We start from the raw sequence: 19,803 nt of genomic DNA, 5'->3' as shown, positions 1-19,803 counted from the left end.
TCATCTGCGTCCTACTCTGGAGTTACCTGGCTTTCTTGAGGTCTTGCAGCTCTGTAAGGATAATCTGTGCTAAACCTTGCTGTTGTCCGAGGTCAAATGTTTGGCTCACAGGTTGGAGAGCTTCCCATGGCACCCTCGTTTGGTCCTGAGGAGGGCAAGTCGCCCAGGGGGCGGGCTGCTGGAGCGCCAGGCAGCTGTCTCCCAGTGTCCCCAAATCCGTGGCCGAGGGGGCGTTTCTGCGTCGAAGGGGCGGGCACAGCCGGCGCCTCCCTGCTCCACCTTCTGGGTCGGCGCCTAGACTCGCAGAGTGAATTTCGGAAAGTTTCCGTTGGGTGCGAGCACGTGGGCACCTCCGGACCCGGCCTCCGCGCCGCGCTCTCGGCTACCCAGTCCCTCCAGTGGCGCGCGCTGCCCTCGCCTCACCCCTGGGCGTAGCTCCGGGCTTCCTTTGGCGTCGCCAGCTCGGCCTCCTCCCGCCGCGTCACCCGTCGTCCCCGGCCGCGCTCGCACGCGGTGCGCGGCTCCCGGGTTCCAGGCGGCAGCGCGTTAAACTGCGCCCCCGAGGCGGCCCTGCTAGCTGCGGGCCTGAGAGGCGGGGACGGGGCGTGCCGCCGGCGCCCGGCTCCCGGAAGCGGCTGCCTCACAGGCTCCAGCCGAGCGGACCGGCGCGGCGGCCGGAGCGCCAGCATCCCTGCTCGCGGTACAGGAGCGGAGCCCGCGGCCACCGCCGCCAGATCAGCCGGACCTCGGCCCACGCCCGCCCCGCCCGGCGAGATGCTGCCGGTGTACCAGGAGGTGAAGCCCAACCCGCTGAAGGACGCGAACCTCTGTTCGCGCGTGTTCTTCTGGTGAGTGTCTGCCCGAACCGGGTCACCCTGCAGCCGCCTGCCTCGCAGACGGGCTCTCCCAGGACCGCGCCCGATGCTGCCCGCGCCTTCTGCGGCCGGGGCGACGGGAGCGCTTTCCTGTGCCACGCGGTCCACGCTGGGGCTTTCTGCTGCGGGTGGCACCACGCCGGCCGCGTGTGCTCCGCCTGCGCCCCTGCGCGCGGGGCATGGCGACGCGGGGGACGCGGGGACCCCGCACTGGTGGCGCAGGGTCGGCGGCTTTGTTGCTGGAGGCCCTGCGGGCCCTCAGGGCTCGGGGAAGGAGGAGCTGGAGGTGGGAAGGCGGGGAACCCAGGCTGCCGAAAGGGGGAGTCTCTGGCCCGGCGGGAGAAGCGGCTGCACCGCCTACACGCCCACCTTCGCTGGCTCCCCACCTCCTGCTCCGGGACTCGCTGTCTCCTGAACTCAAACGCACCCTTTCCTTTCTTTTTAAGTAAGCAGCTTACGAACATCTTCCTTTATTTAATCTCAGCCAAAGCCTAATTAGTGTCCTGGACCTATGCCATCTCCCGCTAGTGTCCCCACCCCTTTTGATATTCCTTACCAGACAGCTCCATCCAACTCCATGTCCCGCTGTGTCTTTCTGTGTCCAGGTGTCTCTGCATCGTTTGTCTCAGTGACCAGGACTCTCCAGCCTCTCTGTGTGACTCTCACTGTGTGTGTCCATGTGGGTCGTGGTACCTCGTTGTGGCAAGTTTCATGTGGGTAAAATAACACTAGCATTTTTAATTTACGAATGGGGACACTGTTCTTGAACAGGACCTTCCAGGTTTTGCTTTTAACTGGGACATGCACAGCCACGACTGGAGTCTATCTTTGACCAGCTTCTCTCCCCGTTTCCAATATTTTCACTTCTACCTAGGAGGACTGCTCCTGGGCGGGGTCCCTGGAATCGCTAACCTTCAGAGAGGTCATCTGTGGTCTTGATGCAGGTGGTTCCTACCAGGCGTTCTACCATCCTAAAACCACCCGAGGGCTCCTGAGCTGGGAGGGCCCACAGCCCTGCCAATCATGTGCAAGGAAACAGGCGGAGAAAGACTCAGGTGACAGTCATACCTAAAATTTCCATCTTAGCCGGGTGCTGTGTGGCTCACCCTGTCATCCCAGCACTTTGGGAGGCTGAGGTGGGCGGATTACGAGGTCAGGAGTTCGAGACCAGCCTGGCCAACATAGTGAAATCCTGTCTCTACTAAAAATACGAAAATTAGCCGGGTGTGGTGTCAGGTGCCTGTTATTATCCCAGCCGCTTGGGAGGCTGAGGCAGGAGAATTACTGGAACCTGGGAGGCGGAGTTTGCAGTGAGCTGATGGTGCCACTGCACTCCAGCCTGGGCAACAGAGTGAGCCTTTGTCTCGGAGAAAAAAAAATCTGTCATGTACCCTGGACTACTAACTACATGAGCCTGAATCTTTGAAGAGCTTCACTCTCGCTTGGTTATTAGATCACTGTTTCTTGACCTCTGCCGCTTCACCTTTCCCACATGATATTGCCTTTTATTATGCGACAACCTAGGCCGGGGGTCTCCGATCTTTTGAGTTCCCTGGGCCACACTGGAAGAAGAATTGTTTTGGGCCATACATAAAATACACTAACACTAATGATAGCTGATGAGCTTTAAAAAAAAAAGAAAAATCACACAGAAACCTCATGCTGTTTTAAGAAAGCTTAGAAATTTGTGTTGGGCCACATGTGGCCTGTGGGCCTCAGGTTGGACAGGCTTGACCTAGGGGATTGTGAGAGGATGAGTCGCTTACTCTCGTTTCAGTTGTGGTGCACTCAGTGGGTGTAGGATCTCTTGGTTGTTTGGCGGCCTTTCTCTTTAGGGGAGAGGCGCGTGGAGGAGGAAGGAATATGGGTGTGGTTTCTTTAAATAATAACTTGAAGTAGACAAATGGTCTCCTCAACTTCAGTCAGGGCAAGGAACTTTTTTTTTTTTTTGAGACAGGATCTTGCTCTGTGACCCAGGCTGGAGTGCAGTGACATTCATAGCTTACGGCAGCCGCCAATTCCGGGGCTAAAGCAATTTTCCTGCCTTAGCCTCCTGAGTAGCTGGGACTCCAGGTGTGTGCCACAACACCTGGATAATTGAAAAAGTTTTTTTTTTTTTTTTTTTTTTTTTTTTGTAGAGATGGGGGTCGCTGTGTTGTTGCTCTGGTTGATCTTGAACTCCTGGGCTCAAGGAATCCTCCTGCTTCTGCCACCCAAAGTGCTGGGATTACAGGTGTGAGCCCTGCCCCCCTACATTTTCAAAATGTAGGTGGCAGGGAAATGGGAAAGTGATGCTTTCCTGTTCATGACTTGAGTAGGTTGTTCATTCCGGTTTCCCTGCTGGAGGGGAAGGGCTAGTACGTCTATTTTACTCTGAGGACACTCAAGCTGAGAGAGTGGTTGAGTAAGTTGCTCAGACCAACACAGCAATCCAGTGTCAGAGCAGGCTCTGAAGCTGGGCAGACTGGCTCCCCAGTCTCTTCGGAGCTGCTATACTGAACTGCTTCCACTTTAGGTGCTTGTCGGAAATGCGTGGATAAGGCACCCCCTGTTCTGGCAGGTTAGAGTTTCTCCAGGGAAACTGTTAAAGTACCTGCAGTTGGAGATGATGCACGTGTAACGACTATTACCGCACTTTAGGGCAGCTGTTCTCAAAGCATGGTACTTGTACTCAGAGTGGCAGCATCAGCATCACTTTGGAGATTGTAAGAGATGCAGATGCTCCAGCATCCACTCCGGACTGACTGAGTAAAATTGGAAACACCAGGTGTGTGGGTGGGGGTGGTGAGGTTTCAAGTGCTCCCGGTGACCCTGATTTGAGGATCTTACTGCATCCAGCTATTCCTCTCATTGGCGTGTTATTGTACTATTATGCTTTTCTTTATTTTTAATTTTTAAATTTTTTTTAAATTTCTTTTTTTTTTGAGATGGAGTCTTGCTCTGTCGCCCAGGGTGGAGTGCAATGGTGCAATCTTTTCTCACTGCAACTTCTGCCTCCTGGGTTCAAGCTATTCTCCTGCCTCAGCCTCCCGAGTAACTGGGACTACAGGCATCCACTCTCACACCTAGCTAATTTTTGTATTTTTAGTAGAGCTGAGGTTTCACCATGTTGGCCAGGCCAGTCTTGAACTCCTGACCTCACGTGATTCTCCCTCCTTAGCCTCCGAAAGTGCTAGGATTACAGGCATGAGCCACCATGCCTGGGTCAGTTTGAGGAATTCTAAAGTCTGAGGCCTCTTAGTGAGAAAGGAACTATCTGAGGAATGTGGAGTTCTTTTAAATTATCAGGCCCAGAGAGACATTAAAATGACACAGCGGTCACCTTGGACTTCCCACCCTGCTTCCCACCCCCTTGAGCTATTTACTTATAACTTGAAAGTACCTCATATTGCCACATAGCTATAGATTAACCTTACAATGCTCCAGGGACACTGTAATCCACACCCTCTAGTTTAAGAATGTATAGCAAATGTCTAATCCATGGGAATTCCCGACAAACTTTCTAACAGCCCACTCTGTTTTCTTTTTTTCTTTTTTGCCCTAAAAACCTGTTTGTAACAAATTCCCAGGTAGTTCACCAGAACTCATATACAATATTATTTGGGCCTGAGTCTTCTGGGTGCCTGTCCAGACTTTGGCTATAGTAAATTCTGCAACCTCTGCCTCTTGGGCTCCAACAATTCGTGTAGCTGGGATTACAGGCATGTGCTACCATGCCCGGCTAATTTTGTATTTTCAGTTGAGACGGGATTTCTCCATGTTGGTCAGGCTGGTCTCGAACTGCTGACTTCAGGTGATCTGCCCACCTCGGCCTCCCAAAGTGCTGGGATTACAGGTGTGAGCCACCGCACCTGGCAGTATTTTCTCCTATTTTTTTCTTTTTCTTTTTCTTTTTTTTTTTTGAGACAGGGTCTCGTTCTGTCACCCAGGCTGAAGTGCAGTGGTGTGATCTTGGCTCACTGCAACCTCTACCTCCCCAGTTCAAGTGGTTCTCCTGCCTCCGCCTCCCGAGTAACTGGGATTACAGGCACCCACTACCACACTCAGCCAATTTTTGTATTTTTAGTAGAGACAGGGTTTCACTATGTTGGCCAGGCTGGTCTCGAACTCCTGACCTCAGGTGATCCACCTGCCTTGGCTTCCCAAAGTGTTGGGATTACAGGCGTGAGCCATCGTGCCTGGACTTCCATTTTCTTTTAGCTATTGTTTCATTTCTCTTTTTTTTTTGAGATGGAGTGTCACTCTTGTTGCCCAGGCTGGAGTGCAGTGGTGCGATGTCAGCTCACCAAAACCTCTACCTCCCAATTTCCAGCGATTCTCCTGCCTCAGCCTCCTGAGTAGCTGGGATTACAGGTGTGCGCCACTATGCCCGATTTTTAATAGAGACTCCTGACCTCAGGTGATTTGCCCACCCTGGCCTCCCAAAGGGCTGGGATTACTTTGGGATGAGTCACCGCACTAGGCCTATTGTTTCATTTCTAACAATAAAGGCAGCTAGAATTTCTTTAGGTATTTGATACGAGATAGTTCCCATTTTTTCCCCAAACAGCTTGTTTTCCCCGTCATCATTTACTGAATAATTTCTCCTCTCCTCCATTAGTGGAAATAAGTGGCACAGCCTATGAACCGTGGCCAGCTGGGTGCAAGATGGACCAGTCCGGGAAACTCTCCTGGGATTGTCCTGCTGCCCTCTGGTGCCCAGAAGGCACTTTGCATTCCTCTGCCCACACCTCATCCAGAGGAGATCTGGGGTAAGCAGCAGAGTGGAGGCTGACAAACGAAGCATTTTCCCCCAATATGGGCATTGAGAGGGATCGGCCAGATGCATCTGGCTCATAGAGAGTGGTTAAATCCTCACTCCCCTGTTGCTAGCCGTGTCTTGGTGGGTGAAGTGTCATCGTGCAAAGCCTGTGCTGCTGTGGAAACTGCCGCTAGTGACAGACAGACTCTCTGGAGACCTGCCCTAGAGAGCTGAGGCCATGACTATAGAAGCAAACGCAAGTGGCTGAGGGCAGGGGGTGGCCCAGAGAGGACGGGCGTGTGAGGCCCTTAGTCAATGCATCAAATGTTTAATTTTATATTTTATTTTTCTATAATAATAATAAACATTTTTCTGTAGAGACAAGGACTCATTATGTTGCCCAGGCTGGTCTCAAACTCCTGGGCTCAAGTAATCCTCCTGCTTTGGTTTTCCAAAGTATTGGGATTACAGGCATGAGCCACTGTTCCCAATCATTTAATTTTGTGGGGTGTGTGTGTGTGTGTGTGTGTGTGTGTGTGTTTTGAGATAGGGTCTTACTCTGTTGCCCAGCTGGGAGTGCAGTGGTGCAATCACGGTTTACTGCAGCCTCAAATTCCTAGGCTCAAGTGATCCTTCCAGCTCAGCCTCCCAAGTAGCTGAGCTACAGGTGCATGCCACTGCACCCAGCTAATTTTTATTTTCTTTGAGACAGAGTCTTACTCTGTCACCCAGGCTGGAGCGCAGTGGCGCTATCTTGGCTCACCGCAACCTCTACCTCCCAGGTTCAAGTGATTCTCCTGCCTCAGCCCCCCAAGTAGCTGGGATTCCAGGTGCCCGCCACCCAGCCTGGCTAATTTTTTTGGTATTTTTAGTAGAGACAGGCCTTCACTATGTTGGCCAGGCTGGTCTTAAACTCCTGACCTCGTGATCTGCCTGCCTCAGCCTCCCAAAGTGCTAGAACTACAGGCCACTACACCTGGCCACCTACCTTTTTTTTTTTTTTTTTTTTTAAGATGGAACTCTGTCACCAGGCTGGAGTGCAGTGGTGTGATCTCAGCTCACTGCAACCTCTGCCTTCCAGGTTCAAGTGATTCTCCTGCCTCAGCCTCCCAAGTAGCTGGGCGCACATCACCATGCCTGGCTGATTTTTGTATTTTAAGTAGAGATAGGGTTTCACCATGTTGGCCAGGATAGTCTCCATCTCCTGACCTCGTGATCTGCTCGACTTGGCCTCCCAAAGTGCTGGGATTACAGGGGTGAGCCATTGTACCTGGCCGCTAATTTTTATTAATAAACTTTTGGTAGAGACCAGGCCTTGCTGTGTTGCCCAGGTTGGTCTTGAACTCTTGGCTTCAAGTGATTCTCCTGCCTTGGCCTTCCAAAGTGCTGGTATTATAGGCATGAGCCACTGTGCCTGGCCAAATTGTAAATTTCTGTGTCCACAGAATCACAGTCTCTTGGGGTTGAGGTGGCATCCTGACATCTGTGTTTTTTTAAAGCATGCTGTTTGGGTGATTCAGATACTGAGATTTGGGAGTCATTTTCTCAGGTCTTTCTCAGCCCTTAGCATCCAGCTGTACCTGATCAGTGTCTAGGAGGCCAAGGTTACTGAGTTGACCCTCTGTGGTTTAGATGATTCATTTAGCAAACATTTGAGAGCCTTCTTTATTTTATTTTTTGTTTTCGTTTAAAAAAATTTTTTTTTTGAGATGGAAAGTTTTGCTTTTGTTGCCCAAACTGGAGTGCAATGGCCTGATCTCAGCTCACTGCAACCTTTGCCTCCCTGGTTCAAGCGATTCTCCTGCCTCAGCCTCCTGAGTAGCTGGGATTACAGGTTCCTGCCACCATGCCAGGCTAATTTCTTGTGTTTTTAGTAGAAATGGGGTTTCGCCATATTAGCCAGGCTGGTCTTGAACTTCTGACCTCAGGTGATCTGCCCGCCTTGGCCTCCCAAAGTGCTGGAATTACAGGCATGCACCACCATACTCGGCTTTATTTTATTGTTTTTGAGACAGAGTTTTGCTCTTGTTGCCCAGGCTGGAGTGCAATGGTATGATCTTGGCTCACTGCAATCTCTGCCTCCAGGATTCAAGTGATTCACTTGCCTCAGCCTCCCTAGTAGCTAGGACTCCTAACCCCACGTGATCGATCTGCCCTGGCCTCCCAAATGCTGGGATTACAGGCGTTAGCCACCACGCCTGACAGAGTGCCCTCTTTCTTGCCAGGTTCAAATCCATTACAATAAAGTACCATTCCTATTCTCAAAGAGCTCACACGATGAGGGAGGCAGCCATTGTATTATGCAAATGATGCTAGCTGATAAAGAAAATAAGCCCCCGTTCTCAGTGGCTTCATTAAAAATTGCCAGCTGAGGCAGGTGGATCACATGAGGTCAGGAGTTGGAGACCAACATGGCGAAACCTCTTCTCTACTGAAAATACAAAAAAAAAAAAATCCAGGCTTGGCGGCATGTGCCTGTAATCCCAGATACTTGGGGGGAGGCTAAGGCAGGAGAGAATTGCTTGAACCCAGGAGATGGAGGTTGCAGTGAGTGGGGCACCACTGTATTCTAGTGTGCGCCACAGAGAAAGACTCCATCTCAGAAAAAAAAAAAGAAAACTCGAAGTAACCAAGACCATGTCCATTCTCATGCTGTAGTCCCCTTCGGGCCATCTAGGGTGGGGAAAGACACCATACAGTTACTCCTAGCTGGACTTTCTCCATCTTGTGGCTCAGCTTCTTTTCAGTCCTCCTCCTCTCCAGGAGGCCTCTTTATTCAGCTGGAGAGGGCCTGTATGGGGCTGGTTTTGTGTTCCAGGCATGGAAGCCAGACACCTTTTGCAACCACTTCCTGTTGGCCAGGTCTCAGTTTCACGGCCACTTCAGACCACAAGGAGGGGTAGAAAATGTAGTCCAGGCCGGGCGCGGTGGCTCACGCCTGTAATCCCAGCACTTTGATATGCCTAGATGGGTGGATCACCTGAGGTCAGGAGTTCAAGACCATCCTCCCAAAAATGCTGAAACCCCATCTCTACTAAAAGTACAAAAATTAGCCAGCCGTGGTCTTGCATGCCTGTAATCCCAGCTACTTGGGAGACTGAAGCAGGAGAATCACTTTAACCCGGGAGGTGGAGGCTGCAGTGAGCCGAGATCACACCCTTGCACTCCAGCCTGGGCGACAAAGTGAGACTCTGTCTCAAAAAAAAAAGATCAGCCTGGCCAACATAGTGAAATCCTGTGGTCTACTAAAAGTACAAAAATTAGCTGGGTGTGGTTGCGGGCAGTCCCAGCTACTCAAGAGGCTGAGGCAGAAGAATCGCTTGAACCCGGAGGGCAGAGGTTGCAGTGTGTGGACATCGCACCATTGCACTCCAGCCTGGGTGACAGAGTGAGACTCTGTCTAAAAAAAAAAAAAAAAGAAAACATAGTCCGTGTGTCCAGCAGTCCCTGCTGCAGGAGTTAATCCCGACCCAGTATCAGGGGTGCTGGAGTAGAGGTAGAGAAAAGCTGTGTCAGAGTGGACATTTTTTTTGCTTTTGTTTTTTTTGAGATGGAGTCTCACCCTGTCACGCAGGCTGGAGTGCAGTGGCGTGATAATGACTCACTGCAACCTCTACCTCCCGGGTTCAAGCGATTCTCCTGCCTCAGCCTCCAGAGTAGCTGGGATTACAGGTCTGCTCCACCAGGCCTGGGTAATTTTTTTTTTATTTTGGTAGAGATGGGGTTTTGCCATGTTGGCCAAGGTGGAGATCTTTCAGGAGGGGTTGACCCTCCTCTGGAGCTTTGATGGAGAATATAGGGAGGCATCTCTGGCAGGGGATGAGATGTCCAGGTCACAGAACTGCAGATGGAGATAGTGTTGCCTGAGACATGTGGTGAATGACCACCCCTCAGTCGCTGTGCCCTCCCTGCTAGCTGGTGGTATTGGATATGCCCAAAGTCGCCCTCCCCTCTTTCATCCCAGTGAACATTCGGACTTTGCTTCTCCCAATTCCAGCCCCCTACTCCCGAGTACTTATAGCTTCTCTGTGGCCTGCAGCTTAGCTCCTTGTTCCATTTCTGGGTTCCATGACCACTTCCATGCTAGGCTGTTTCAGGCTTAGTCCTGTCTGCTCTTTTCTCCGGGCTAGCTCCTGTCTTCCCCTTTTCCTTAGTGTCATAGAATTAGAGGGTTGAAAGGAAGAGATCTTCTAGCCCACACACAGTACAGGAACATCTTCCAGATATTGGGCAATGGGGAAATGCATTATGTGACTCTCACGACTTCAGATTAGAATGCCAGAATTATGCTGTATTAAGCCACAGTTTTTTTTTTCCCATGCAGTTTCTACCCGTGTTTACCTACTTTTATTTATTTATTTTTATTTATTTAGTTTTTGAGATGGAATCTTCCTAGGTTGCCAGGCTGGAGTGCAGTGACCCAATCTTGGCTTACTGTAACCTTTGACTCCCTGGTTCAAGCGATTCTTCTGCCTCAGCCTCCCAAGTAGCTGCGATTACAGGCATGAACCACCATGCCCAGCTAAGTTTTGTATTTTTAGTAGAGATGGGGTTTCACCATGTTAGCCAGGATGGTCTCGATCTCCTAACCTTGTGATTTGCTTGCCTCTGCCTCCCAAAGTGCTGGTCACTGCAACCTCCATCTCCTGGGTTTAAGCAATTCTCTCGCCTAGGCCTCCTGAGTAGCTGGGATTACAGGCACGCACCACCATGTCTGGCTAATTTTTTTATTTTTAGTACAGATGGGGTTTCTCCATGTTGGTCTTGAACTCCTGACCTCAAGTGATCCACCCGCCTTGGCCTCCCGAATTGCTGGGATTACAGGTGTGAGCCACCATGACTGGTGTTATTTACCTGCCGCCCCCCCCCCTTTTTTTTTTTTTTTTTTTTTTTTTTTGAGATGGAGTCTTCTCTGTCACAAGGCTGGAGTGCAGTGGCATGATCCGCTGACTGCAGCCTCTGCCTCATGGATTTAAGCGATTCTCCTGCCTCAGCCTTCCAAGTAGCTGGGACCACAGCTGTGTGTCACCACACCCAAGTAATTTTTGTATTTTTAGTAGAGATGGGGTTTCACCATGTTGGCCAGAATGATCTCAATCTCTTGACCTTGTGATCCGCCCGCCTGAGCCACCCAAAGTGTTGGGATTACAGGCGTGAGCCGCAGCACCTGGCCTATTTACCTACTTTTAAGAAAAAAATTATAGAATTTAATGAAGCCAAGAACGATGTGTGAATCAAGCAGCTCCTAGAACCAAAATAGGTTCAGAGCCGCTCTCCTTCCTTGTTTTTTGTCAACACACAGAGCAAGTTGGCTACCTTCTTTCATACGCTTGCCTCATAGTATTCAAAGACAGTTATCATGGCCACATTAAATCTTTGTTTGTTTGAGACAGAGTGTTGCTCTGTCACCCAGCCTGGATTGTAGTGGTGTGATCTCAGTTCACAGCAGCCTTTACCTCTTTGCATCAAATGATCCTTCCACCTCAGCCTCCTAAGTAGCTGGGACCACAGGCATGTGCCACCACGCCCGGGTAATTTTTTATGTTTTTTTGTAGAGATGGAGTTTCACTATGTTGCCCTGGCTGGTATTGAACTCCTGGGCTGAAGCGATCCTCCCACCCTAGCCTCCCAAAGTGCTGGTATCACAGGTATGCACCATGGTGCCTGGCCAAGAGCTTATTTTTGACCATGTTAAGTTTGAGATGCCTGCTATACATTCAAGTAGAGATGTTGAATAGGCACTCAATTGGTTGTGAGTTTGGGGCTCATGGAGAAGTTTATCTTATTAGTTTTTCAGATGGAGTTTTGCTGTGTTGCCCAGGCTGGCGTGCAGTGGTATGATCTCAGCTTACCTCAACCTCCACCTCCTGGTTCAAGTGATTCTTGTGCCTCAGCCTCCCAAGTAGCTTGGATTACAGGCACGCACCACCACACCCAGCTAATTTTTGTATTTTTAGTAGAGCCAGGATTTCATCGTGTTGGCCAGGCTGGTCAGGAAGTTTATCTTAATTTGGGCATCATCAGTGATACATTCAGTTGAGCTGTATTGGACACGTGGCCAATTGACCTCACAGTCCGCAGGGCTTATCCTCATATAGCTGCTCTTCTATCCCTATTTAAATTCATTTTTTGGGTGCCAAAGTTTACCAGCTCATTGTTGCTGTTGAAAGTTCTTGGAAGACTTGCGTAGTCTGAATGTTAGAAAGGACAGGTCCTAGGACTGTCCTCTAGGTTGTGGTGGCTCCACTAGTCAACACTGTGGTCACTAGATTAACTCGGTCACAAGTGTCAAGAGAGATCGTGTCATACGGAAGGTCCGCCTTATGGAAGTCCAGAGGTATTGGATCACCCATGCACTCATTCTTTTTTTTTTTTTTTTTTTTGAGACAGGATCTTGCCTTGTCACCTAGCCTGGAGTGCGTGGTGTAATTATAGCTCATTGCAGCCTTGACGTCCCTGGCTCAAGTGATCCTACCACCTCAGTCCCCCAAGTAGCTGGGGCTACAGGTGTGGGCCACCACAGCTGGCTAATATTTTAATTTTTTTGTAGAGGTGGGTTTTCGCCATGTTGCCCAGGCTAGTCTTGAACTCTTGAGTGTAAGCGATCCACCTGCTTTGGCCTCTCAAAGTGCTGGGATGACAGGAGCGAACCATCATGCCTAGTCTGGGCAGTCATTCAGAAACCCCACCAAGGATTAAAGTCATTTGGCATGATTTCCTCTTTTTTTTTTTTTTTTTTGAGACAGTTTTGCTGTGTCGCCCAGGCTGGAGTGCAGTGGCATAACCCCGGCTCACTGCAACCTCTGCCTCCTGGGTTCAAGCAGCTCTCCTGCCTCAGCCTCATGAGTAGCTGGGATTATATGTGTGTGCCACCACATCTGGCTAATTTTTGTATTTTTATTTTGTATTTTTATTTAGTTTTTTGAGACGGAGTTTTGCTCTTTTTGCCCAGACTGGAGTGCAATGGTGTGATCTCTGCTCGCTGCAACCTCCACCTCTTGGGTTTCTTAGCCCTCCCCACAATGGGGTCACCTGGACAGCCATAAAAATATGGTTGTCTGTTCCCCTTCTAGACCAATTTGAATAATAATTTCTGGGGGTGGAATCCATGCATCAATATTTTTAAATGGTTCTCTAAGTTTCTGATGGGCACTGAAGCCCAAGAACAACTGATGAGCTACTGGGCAAAGATATTTCTGTTTTTCTGGTCAAAGGTTCACCACCCCCTTTTCAGGTTTCTCTCAAAGGACTTGGCTGATCTCAAAGCATGAGAACCATTACCACCATAGGACTTACTCCCCTCTGTCAGTGCTCAGCCAGTGGCTGAGGGAGAGGTGGGCTTGCTCAGTGCCAGGGACGTTAGAGATTCCGGGTCTTTTGATTTTTATAATAACCCCTTGCTGAGGGTGGCTCTGCTCTTGTGTTACATACAGGTGAAGGAAACCAAAGCTGGAGAGGCCAGGTAGCATAATGATGGTCACCCAGGCAGGACATGATGGAGCTGGGAATTGAGTCAAGTCTGACAAATTCCTAGTATATATTAGGCCATCGATAAACACGATGATGAGGGTTCTTGCTAAATTTACCCCCTTTTAGACAGAGTTTTGCTCTGTTGCCCAGGCTGGAGTGCAGTGGTAAGATCTTGACTCACTGCAACCTCCACCTCCCAGGTTCAAGTGATTCTCCTGCCTCAGCTTCCCGAGTGGCCGAGATTACAGGTGCTCACTGCCACGACACCTGGCTAATTTTTACATTTTTTAGTAGAGACCAGGTTTCACCATGTTGGCCAGGCTGGTCTCGAACTCCTGACTTCAGGTGATCCGCCTGCCTCGGCCTCCCAGAGTGCTGGGATTACAGGCATGAGCCACTGTATCCAGCCTAAATTTACCCTTTTATAATGCCTTTCTTATTGTCATAAGTCTTATTTAAGTATTGACTCATTTGTGACTTTTTTTTTTTAATACTAAATTGTTAGCTCTTTTAAGGCAGAAACCAGTGTCTTCAATGTCTTAAACTCCTAGTGTCTGGCTGAACATCTTGCACTTAATATGCTTAATTAATGATTATAAGCTATTCCTTTAGTCTTAATCTCAATTTCTTGAACTGAGAGTTGCTGACACCTGTGTCTTAGGTAGGAACAAGTGAATGCCTCAGACTGGAGCCAGAAGACCCATGATGTTGTACGTATTAGCTGTGTGTGACTTTAGGCAAGACATATGACCACTCTGGGCCTTGGTCTTCTATTCTACAATTTAGAAAAATTAAACCTACTCATGTCATGTTTTAAGAGCTATATTTTAAAAATACATTATAAAATATTTATTTATTTATTTATTTATGAGGTCCTGCTGTGTTGCCCAGGCTAGAGTATAGTGGCTATTCACAGGCATACTACAGCCTTGAATTTGTGGCCTAAAGAGGTCTTCCTGCCAGAGCCTCCTAAGTATTTGGGATTGGCTCCAAGAGTATTTTAAAGTTCTCCTTTTTTGGAGATGGAGTTTTGCTCTGTTGCCCAGGCTGAAGTGCAGTGGCACAGTCTTGGCTTACTGTAACCTTCTGGGTTCAAGTGATTCTCGTGCCTCAGCCTCCTGAGTAACTGGGACTACAGGTGTGCACCACCATGCCTGGCTAATTTTTTGTATTTTAGTAGAGACAGGGTTTCACTATGTTGGCCAGCCTGGTTTTGAATTCCTGAGCTCAGGCAATCCGCCCACCTTGGCCTCCCAAAGTGCTAGGATTACAGGAATCAGCCACTGTGCCAAGCCAATAAAACAATAAAGTTCTATACACTTCTTTTTGTTTCTTTTTTCTTTTTCTTGAGACGGAGTCTTGCCCCGTCACCAGGCTGGAGTACAGTGGCACAATCCCGGCTCACTGTAGCCTCTGCCTCCTGGGTTCAAGTGATTCTCCTTCCTCAGCCTCCCAAATAGCCGGGACTACAGGCGTGCGACACCACGCCCAGTAATTTTTGTATTTTTATTAGAGACAGGGATTCACCATGTTGGCTAGTATAGTCCCGATCTCTTGATCTTGTGATCCACTTACCTCGGCCTCCCAAAGTGCTGGGATTACAGGCATGAGCCACTGCGCCCAGCCTTTTTTTTTTTTGAGACAGAGTTTCGCTCTTGTTGCCCAGGCTGGAGTGCAATGGCGCGGTCTGAGCTCACTGAAACCTCTGCCTCCCGGATTCAAGTGATTCTCCTGCCTCAGCCTCCCGAATAGCTGGGATTACAGGCATGTGCCACTACACATGACTAAGTTTTGTATTTTTAGCAGAGATGGGGCTTCACCATGTTGGCCAGGCTGGCCTTGAACTCCTGACCTCAGGTGATCCACCTGCCTTGGCCTCCCAAAGGGCTGGGATTACAGGCATGAGCCACTGCACCCAGCCTTACACACTTATTTTTCTCCCTCACCTTCAATCAAGCAGGGCAAGTTAATATGGAAGTGAGTCAGTATATAATGTCCCATCTCTGATGAATGGAGAAGTCACCTATTAGTGCCCTCAGAAATGAAGATCTAGTAAAAAAACAAAAGAAAGGCAACAAAGGGAAATTTAATTCATACTCAGAAGTGGGCCACTATCTATGGAATTACTTGGAAAATTATAAGGTGTGTTATTATTACATCTCTAAGAAGTTTTCCTGGGCTGGGCACGGTGGCTCATGCCTGTAATCTCAGCATTTTGGGTTGCCAAGGTGGGTGGATTACCTAAGGTCAGGAGTTCAAGAGCAGCCTGGTCCAACCCTGTCTCTACTAAAAATACAAAAAATAGCTGGCAGTGGGCACCTGTAATCTCAGCTTCTGGGGAGGCTGCGGCAGTAGAATCGCTTGAACCTGGGAGGTGGAGGTTGCAGTGAGTCGAGATCACACCACTGTACTCCAGCCTGGGTGACAGAGTGAGACTTTGTCTCAAAAAAAAAAAAAAAAACTGTTCAGGAAAGCAGTTTCACAGCAGAGCAACAAGGGTGAAATTGCCCCAGTCAGCCTTTGATGGCTGACTTCCCTCTTTCATTAATAGCACCACTGCACCCGGTAGCTGAGGCTTGTATCTTCAGTTATCTGCATGCAGGGAAGTGTCTGGTCAGTGATAAAAGGTGGTTGGTTAGTTGCCACATCTTCACTGGAGGCACGCGATTCCAGATTCCAACCCAATCAGTACACTGCAGGCTTCATCTTTACAAGGCACAGCTCTGCTGCTTTCTGCTCCAGAGCCTTTGGTGGCACCTTCTTTGGCATTTGATGCTCTCCTTTTCCTGGTCCTAACTTCGTTTTCCAACATTCTCAGATGTCTGTTGTTCCTGGGCAGGCAATATATGATATCTTTCCCCTGATCACACCTCATGTTTGCTGTCCTGTTCCCTTAGCTCATGCCATATCCCCTGGCTACAGAACCTGCCTCTCAGGTCTGCTGCTAAAATTCTCCCTGAAGACCCATCCATCAGTGAACCTCTAGTCCATTATTCAGAGGATGTGGAACTGCTCTTTATTTATTTGTTTGAGAAGGAGTCCTGCTCTGTCGCCCAGACTGGAGTGCAGTGATATGATCTCGACCCAGCCCTGGCACAAAGTGGCTCAGTTGGCCAGGTAAGATGGCCCATGCCTGTAATCCCAGCATTTTGGGAGGCTGAAACAAGTGGATAGCTTGAGCCTAGGAGTTTGAGAACAGCCTGTGCAACATGGCGAAACCCTGCCTCTACAAAAAATACAAAAATGAGCCAGCCATGGTGGTGCACAGCTGTAGTCCCATCTACTCAGGAAGGCTGAGGTGGGAGGATCACCTGAGCCCAGGAAGTTACGGCTGCAGTGACCCACGATCGCACCACTGCACTCCAGCCTGGGCAACACAGTGAGACCCGGCTTCAAAAATCAGGCAGGAAATAGCAACCAAAAATCCAAACCAAAACAAAACCAAAAAATAAAAACCTCAGATTGCTCAGTTACTATTTTTGAATGAACACGTAGGATCAACTTCGATATCATTCCAATTAATTGTGATTACACCTTCTACTTTCTCTTTGGTGAAGGGGACGATAATTACAGTGATGAAAGAAATACTTAATTTACCTCTTCCTTTCCCTGTAGGTCTGGAACATTTCCATCACTGCAGAAAATTCTGTTGCAGCTGGGTGCTGTGGCTCATGCCTATAGTCCCAGCACTTTCAGAGGCTGAGGTGGGACGATCACTTGAGGTCAGGAGTCCAAGACCAGCCTGGCAAACATGATGAAACCCCTGCTCTACTAAAAATACAAAAATTAGCTGGACGTGGTGGAGTGCACCTGTAATCCCAGCTACACGGGAGGCTGAGGCATGAGAACCCCAGGAGGCGGAGGCTGCAGTGAGCCTAGAGTGTGCCACTGCACTCCAGCCTGGGCAACAGAGCGAGACTCTGTTTCAAAAAAAAAAAAAAAAAAAGAAAATTCTGTTGCATAGCAATGCTCTGGTTTAGAGGATTAGATCCCTAAACAGTGAAAATCTTTTTTAAAAACTTGGTCAAAACCAAACATGCCAGTTGGCCTTCCCTTTCAGATTAGCAGAGGCCTGGGCTTAGGGGTGAGGAACAGGAGCCAGGAGTGGGTGGCTCCTGAAAGCGGGTGGCTAGCCCCCGGTGAAAGGGACCTGGGATAGAACCTCAGGGATGATGATATCATCATCGACAGTAAATACCTATACAGCCCTTACTGTGTGCTTTATGCATATTTGATCCTCCCAACAACCCGGCTGAGGTTGATAATTTGTCATCCATAGTTTAAACATGAAATTGAGTTATACAGAGCTTAAGACATTCACCCAAGGTCACACAACTAACAAGTAGCAAAGCCAGGATAGGAATTCAGGCAATTTGGATTCCGAGTTGCCACTCTTTTTTTTTTTTTTTTTTTCCTGAGACGGAGTTTCGCTCTTGTTACCCAGGCTGGAGTGCAATGGCGCGATCTCGGCTCACCGCAACCTCCGCCTCCTGGGTTCAGGCAATTCTCCTGCCTCAGCCTCCTGAGTAGCTGGGATTACAGGCACGCACCACCATGCCCAGCTAATTTTTTGTATTTTTAGTAGAGACGGGGTTTCACCATGTTGACCAGGATGGTCTCGATCTCTTGACCTCGTGATCCACCTGCCTCGGCCTCCCAAAGTGCTGGGATTACAGGCTTGAGCCACCGCGCCCGGCCCCGAGTTGCCACTCTTAATCTGTGCTTTCTGCTGCCACTCAGTATAGATACTCATCAGAATAAAAGATCCTTCTGGCTACAATATAAAGTTAGAGGAAGGCAGGAGTGGAGGGAATGAGTTAGGAGCTAGCTACAGGCCGAGCTGCCTGGGAGGTGGAGGTGCAGGCATTGCTTGAGCCCAGGAGTTCAAGGCTACAGTGAGCTATAACTGCACCACTGCACTCCAGCCTATGAGATAGCAAGACCCTGTCTCAGAAAAAACCAAAAAACCACAAAAAAGTTCAAGGTGGTTCTGGAACTAGCAGCATCCGTAGAAGCCTGTGTTTTAATCAGTCCTCCAAGTGATTCTGATGCATGCTGAGACCTACTGCCATAGGACCTTTTCATTTTTTCTTTTTCTTTTTTTTTTTTTTGAGACGGAATCTCACTGTGTTGCCCAGGCTGGAGTGTGGTGGTGTGATCTTGGATCTCAGCTCACTGCAACTTCCTCCTCCCGGGTTCAAGTAATTCTCCTGCCTCAGCCTCCTGAGTAGCTAGGACTACAGGTGTGTGCCACCATGCCTGGCTAATTTTTTGTATTTTTAGTAGAGACGGGGTTTCACTATGTTAGCCAGGATGGTCTCGCTCTCCTGACCTCGTGATCTGCCTTCGGACATGCAAAGTGCTGGGATTACAGGTGTGAGCCACCTTGCCCGGCCAATTTTTAAACATTTTGATCACGTGCTACAAATTTTACATATGTAATGACTCAAAAGATATATACTCTTTCTCACACGTACATATTTAACATACTTTAATAAAAGTTTCAAGAAACAATGCCCTGTTTTAAGAAACATATGACACACTGATATTTTCTATTCTGTTTCATTGAACAAAGTCACAGTCATGACTTACTACTTTGGGACCTGTCAGAAACTCTGCTCTTGAGCAATCAAGAAGGCTGCTGTGCTGCAAGGGTGCACTTCCAAAGCCTCCTTCGGTGGGTCTTTCCTGTCTTTGATGAAGCTTGTAAGTTCCAGAGCTTGACCCAGAGAGTCCTTGTTTCTCTAAGTCTGGACCTGCTCCTTTATCACCCGTGTTATGGGCTGAATTGTTTCCCCCGAAATTCAAATGTTGCTGTCCTAACCTCTAGCACTTCAGAAAGTGATTGTATTTGAAGATAGGTTTTGTTTGTTTGTTTGTTTGTTTGTTTGTTTGTTTTTGAGATGGAGTCTCACTCTGTTGCCCAGGCTGGAGTGCAGCAGTGCAATCTCAGCTCACTGCACCCCTGCCAAGTTCAAGCTATTCTCCTGTCTCAGCCTGCTGAGTAGCTGGGACTACAGGTGTGTGCCACCACGCCTGGCTAATTTTTGTATTTTTAGTAGAGACAGGTTTTCGCCATGTTGGTCAGGCTGGTCTTGAACTCCCAACCTCAGGTGATCCACCTGCCTCAGCCTCCCAAAGTGCCAGGATTACAGGTGTGAGTCACCATGCCTGGCCAGATTGTGATTTTTTTTTTATGACATCCTGAGCAGACTGTATTATAGCCCACAAGCCTCACAGAGGTATTGGCTGGAGTTAATGCCATTGGTTGTCATTTTCCAGAGCTGCTTTGTATGGCAGTAATTTTACTTCTATTAGACTGAACTCGCCAAGGAGTTTGACCCTAGACTCCACCTGCTCGTTACAGACCTGCCCCCTCTTTTCCTCATATTTTTTGGGTTGAGTTCGGGTAAGATCCCTGAAACTCTTCAGATGTGGAACCGATCTCCATAAACCCTTCAGAATACTTCACTTCCTTCTGAATTACTATAGGCAAGCAGTCTGGGAGGTCTAAGTGTGTATAGTGTGTGCAATTACTGTTTTTAACATTCTGTCACGAATTATTGTTGGTGTTAGTTCCTCAGTGCCAGGTGGGTGTGTCTTTGGCATAAGCCTGTCTGGTATAAGCTGTTCTGTTCTTTCAGGCTTACAGAGTCACTCAGACTCATGCTCTGAACATTCTCTCTCTCTCTCTTTTTTTTTTTTTTTTGAGACGGA

The 19,803-nt window shown here is 48.7% G+C and overlaps 1 protein-coding gene across 4 annotated transcripts in view; it reads left to right on the top strand.

The window, feature by feature from the left end:
* Positions 1-273: 273 nt before the first annotated feature.
* The window catches only part of ABCC4 (ATP binding cassette subfamily C member 4), a 276,355-nt gene continuing 256,825 nt past the window's right edge, over positions 274-19,803 (top strand). The window contains exon 1 of one of the 4 annotated variants that reach the window (XR_005202632.1): positions 274-848. Coding sequence is in view for 3 of the 4 variants with exons in the window: in XM_037743896.1 (XP_037599824.1) it covers positions 775-848 (74 nt within the window). In the remaining variant the exon portion in view is untranslated. The remainder of the gene's footprint in view (positions 849-19,803) is intronic. The other 3 variants (XM_037743896.1, XM_017543557.2, XM_017543561.2) reach the window with 3 other exon arrangements.

Source organism: Cebus imitator, unplaced genomic scaffold (assembly GCF_001604975.1).
Source record: "Cebus imitator isolate Cc_AM_T3 unplaced genomic scaffold, Cebus_imitator-1.0 Scaffold158, whole genome shotgun sequence".
Lineage (NCBI taxonomy): Eukaryota > Metazoa > Chordata > Mammalia > Primates > Cebidae > Cebus > Cebus imitator.
This window is presented reverse-complemented; position numbering and strand designations above follow the sequence as displayed.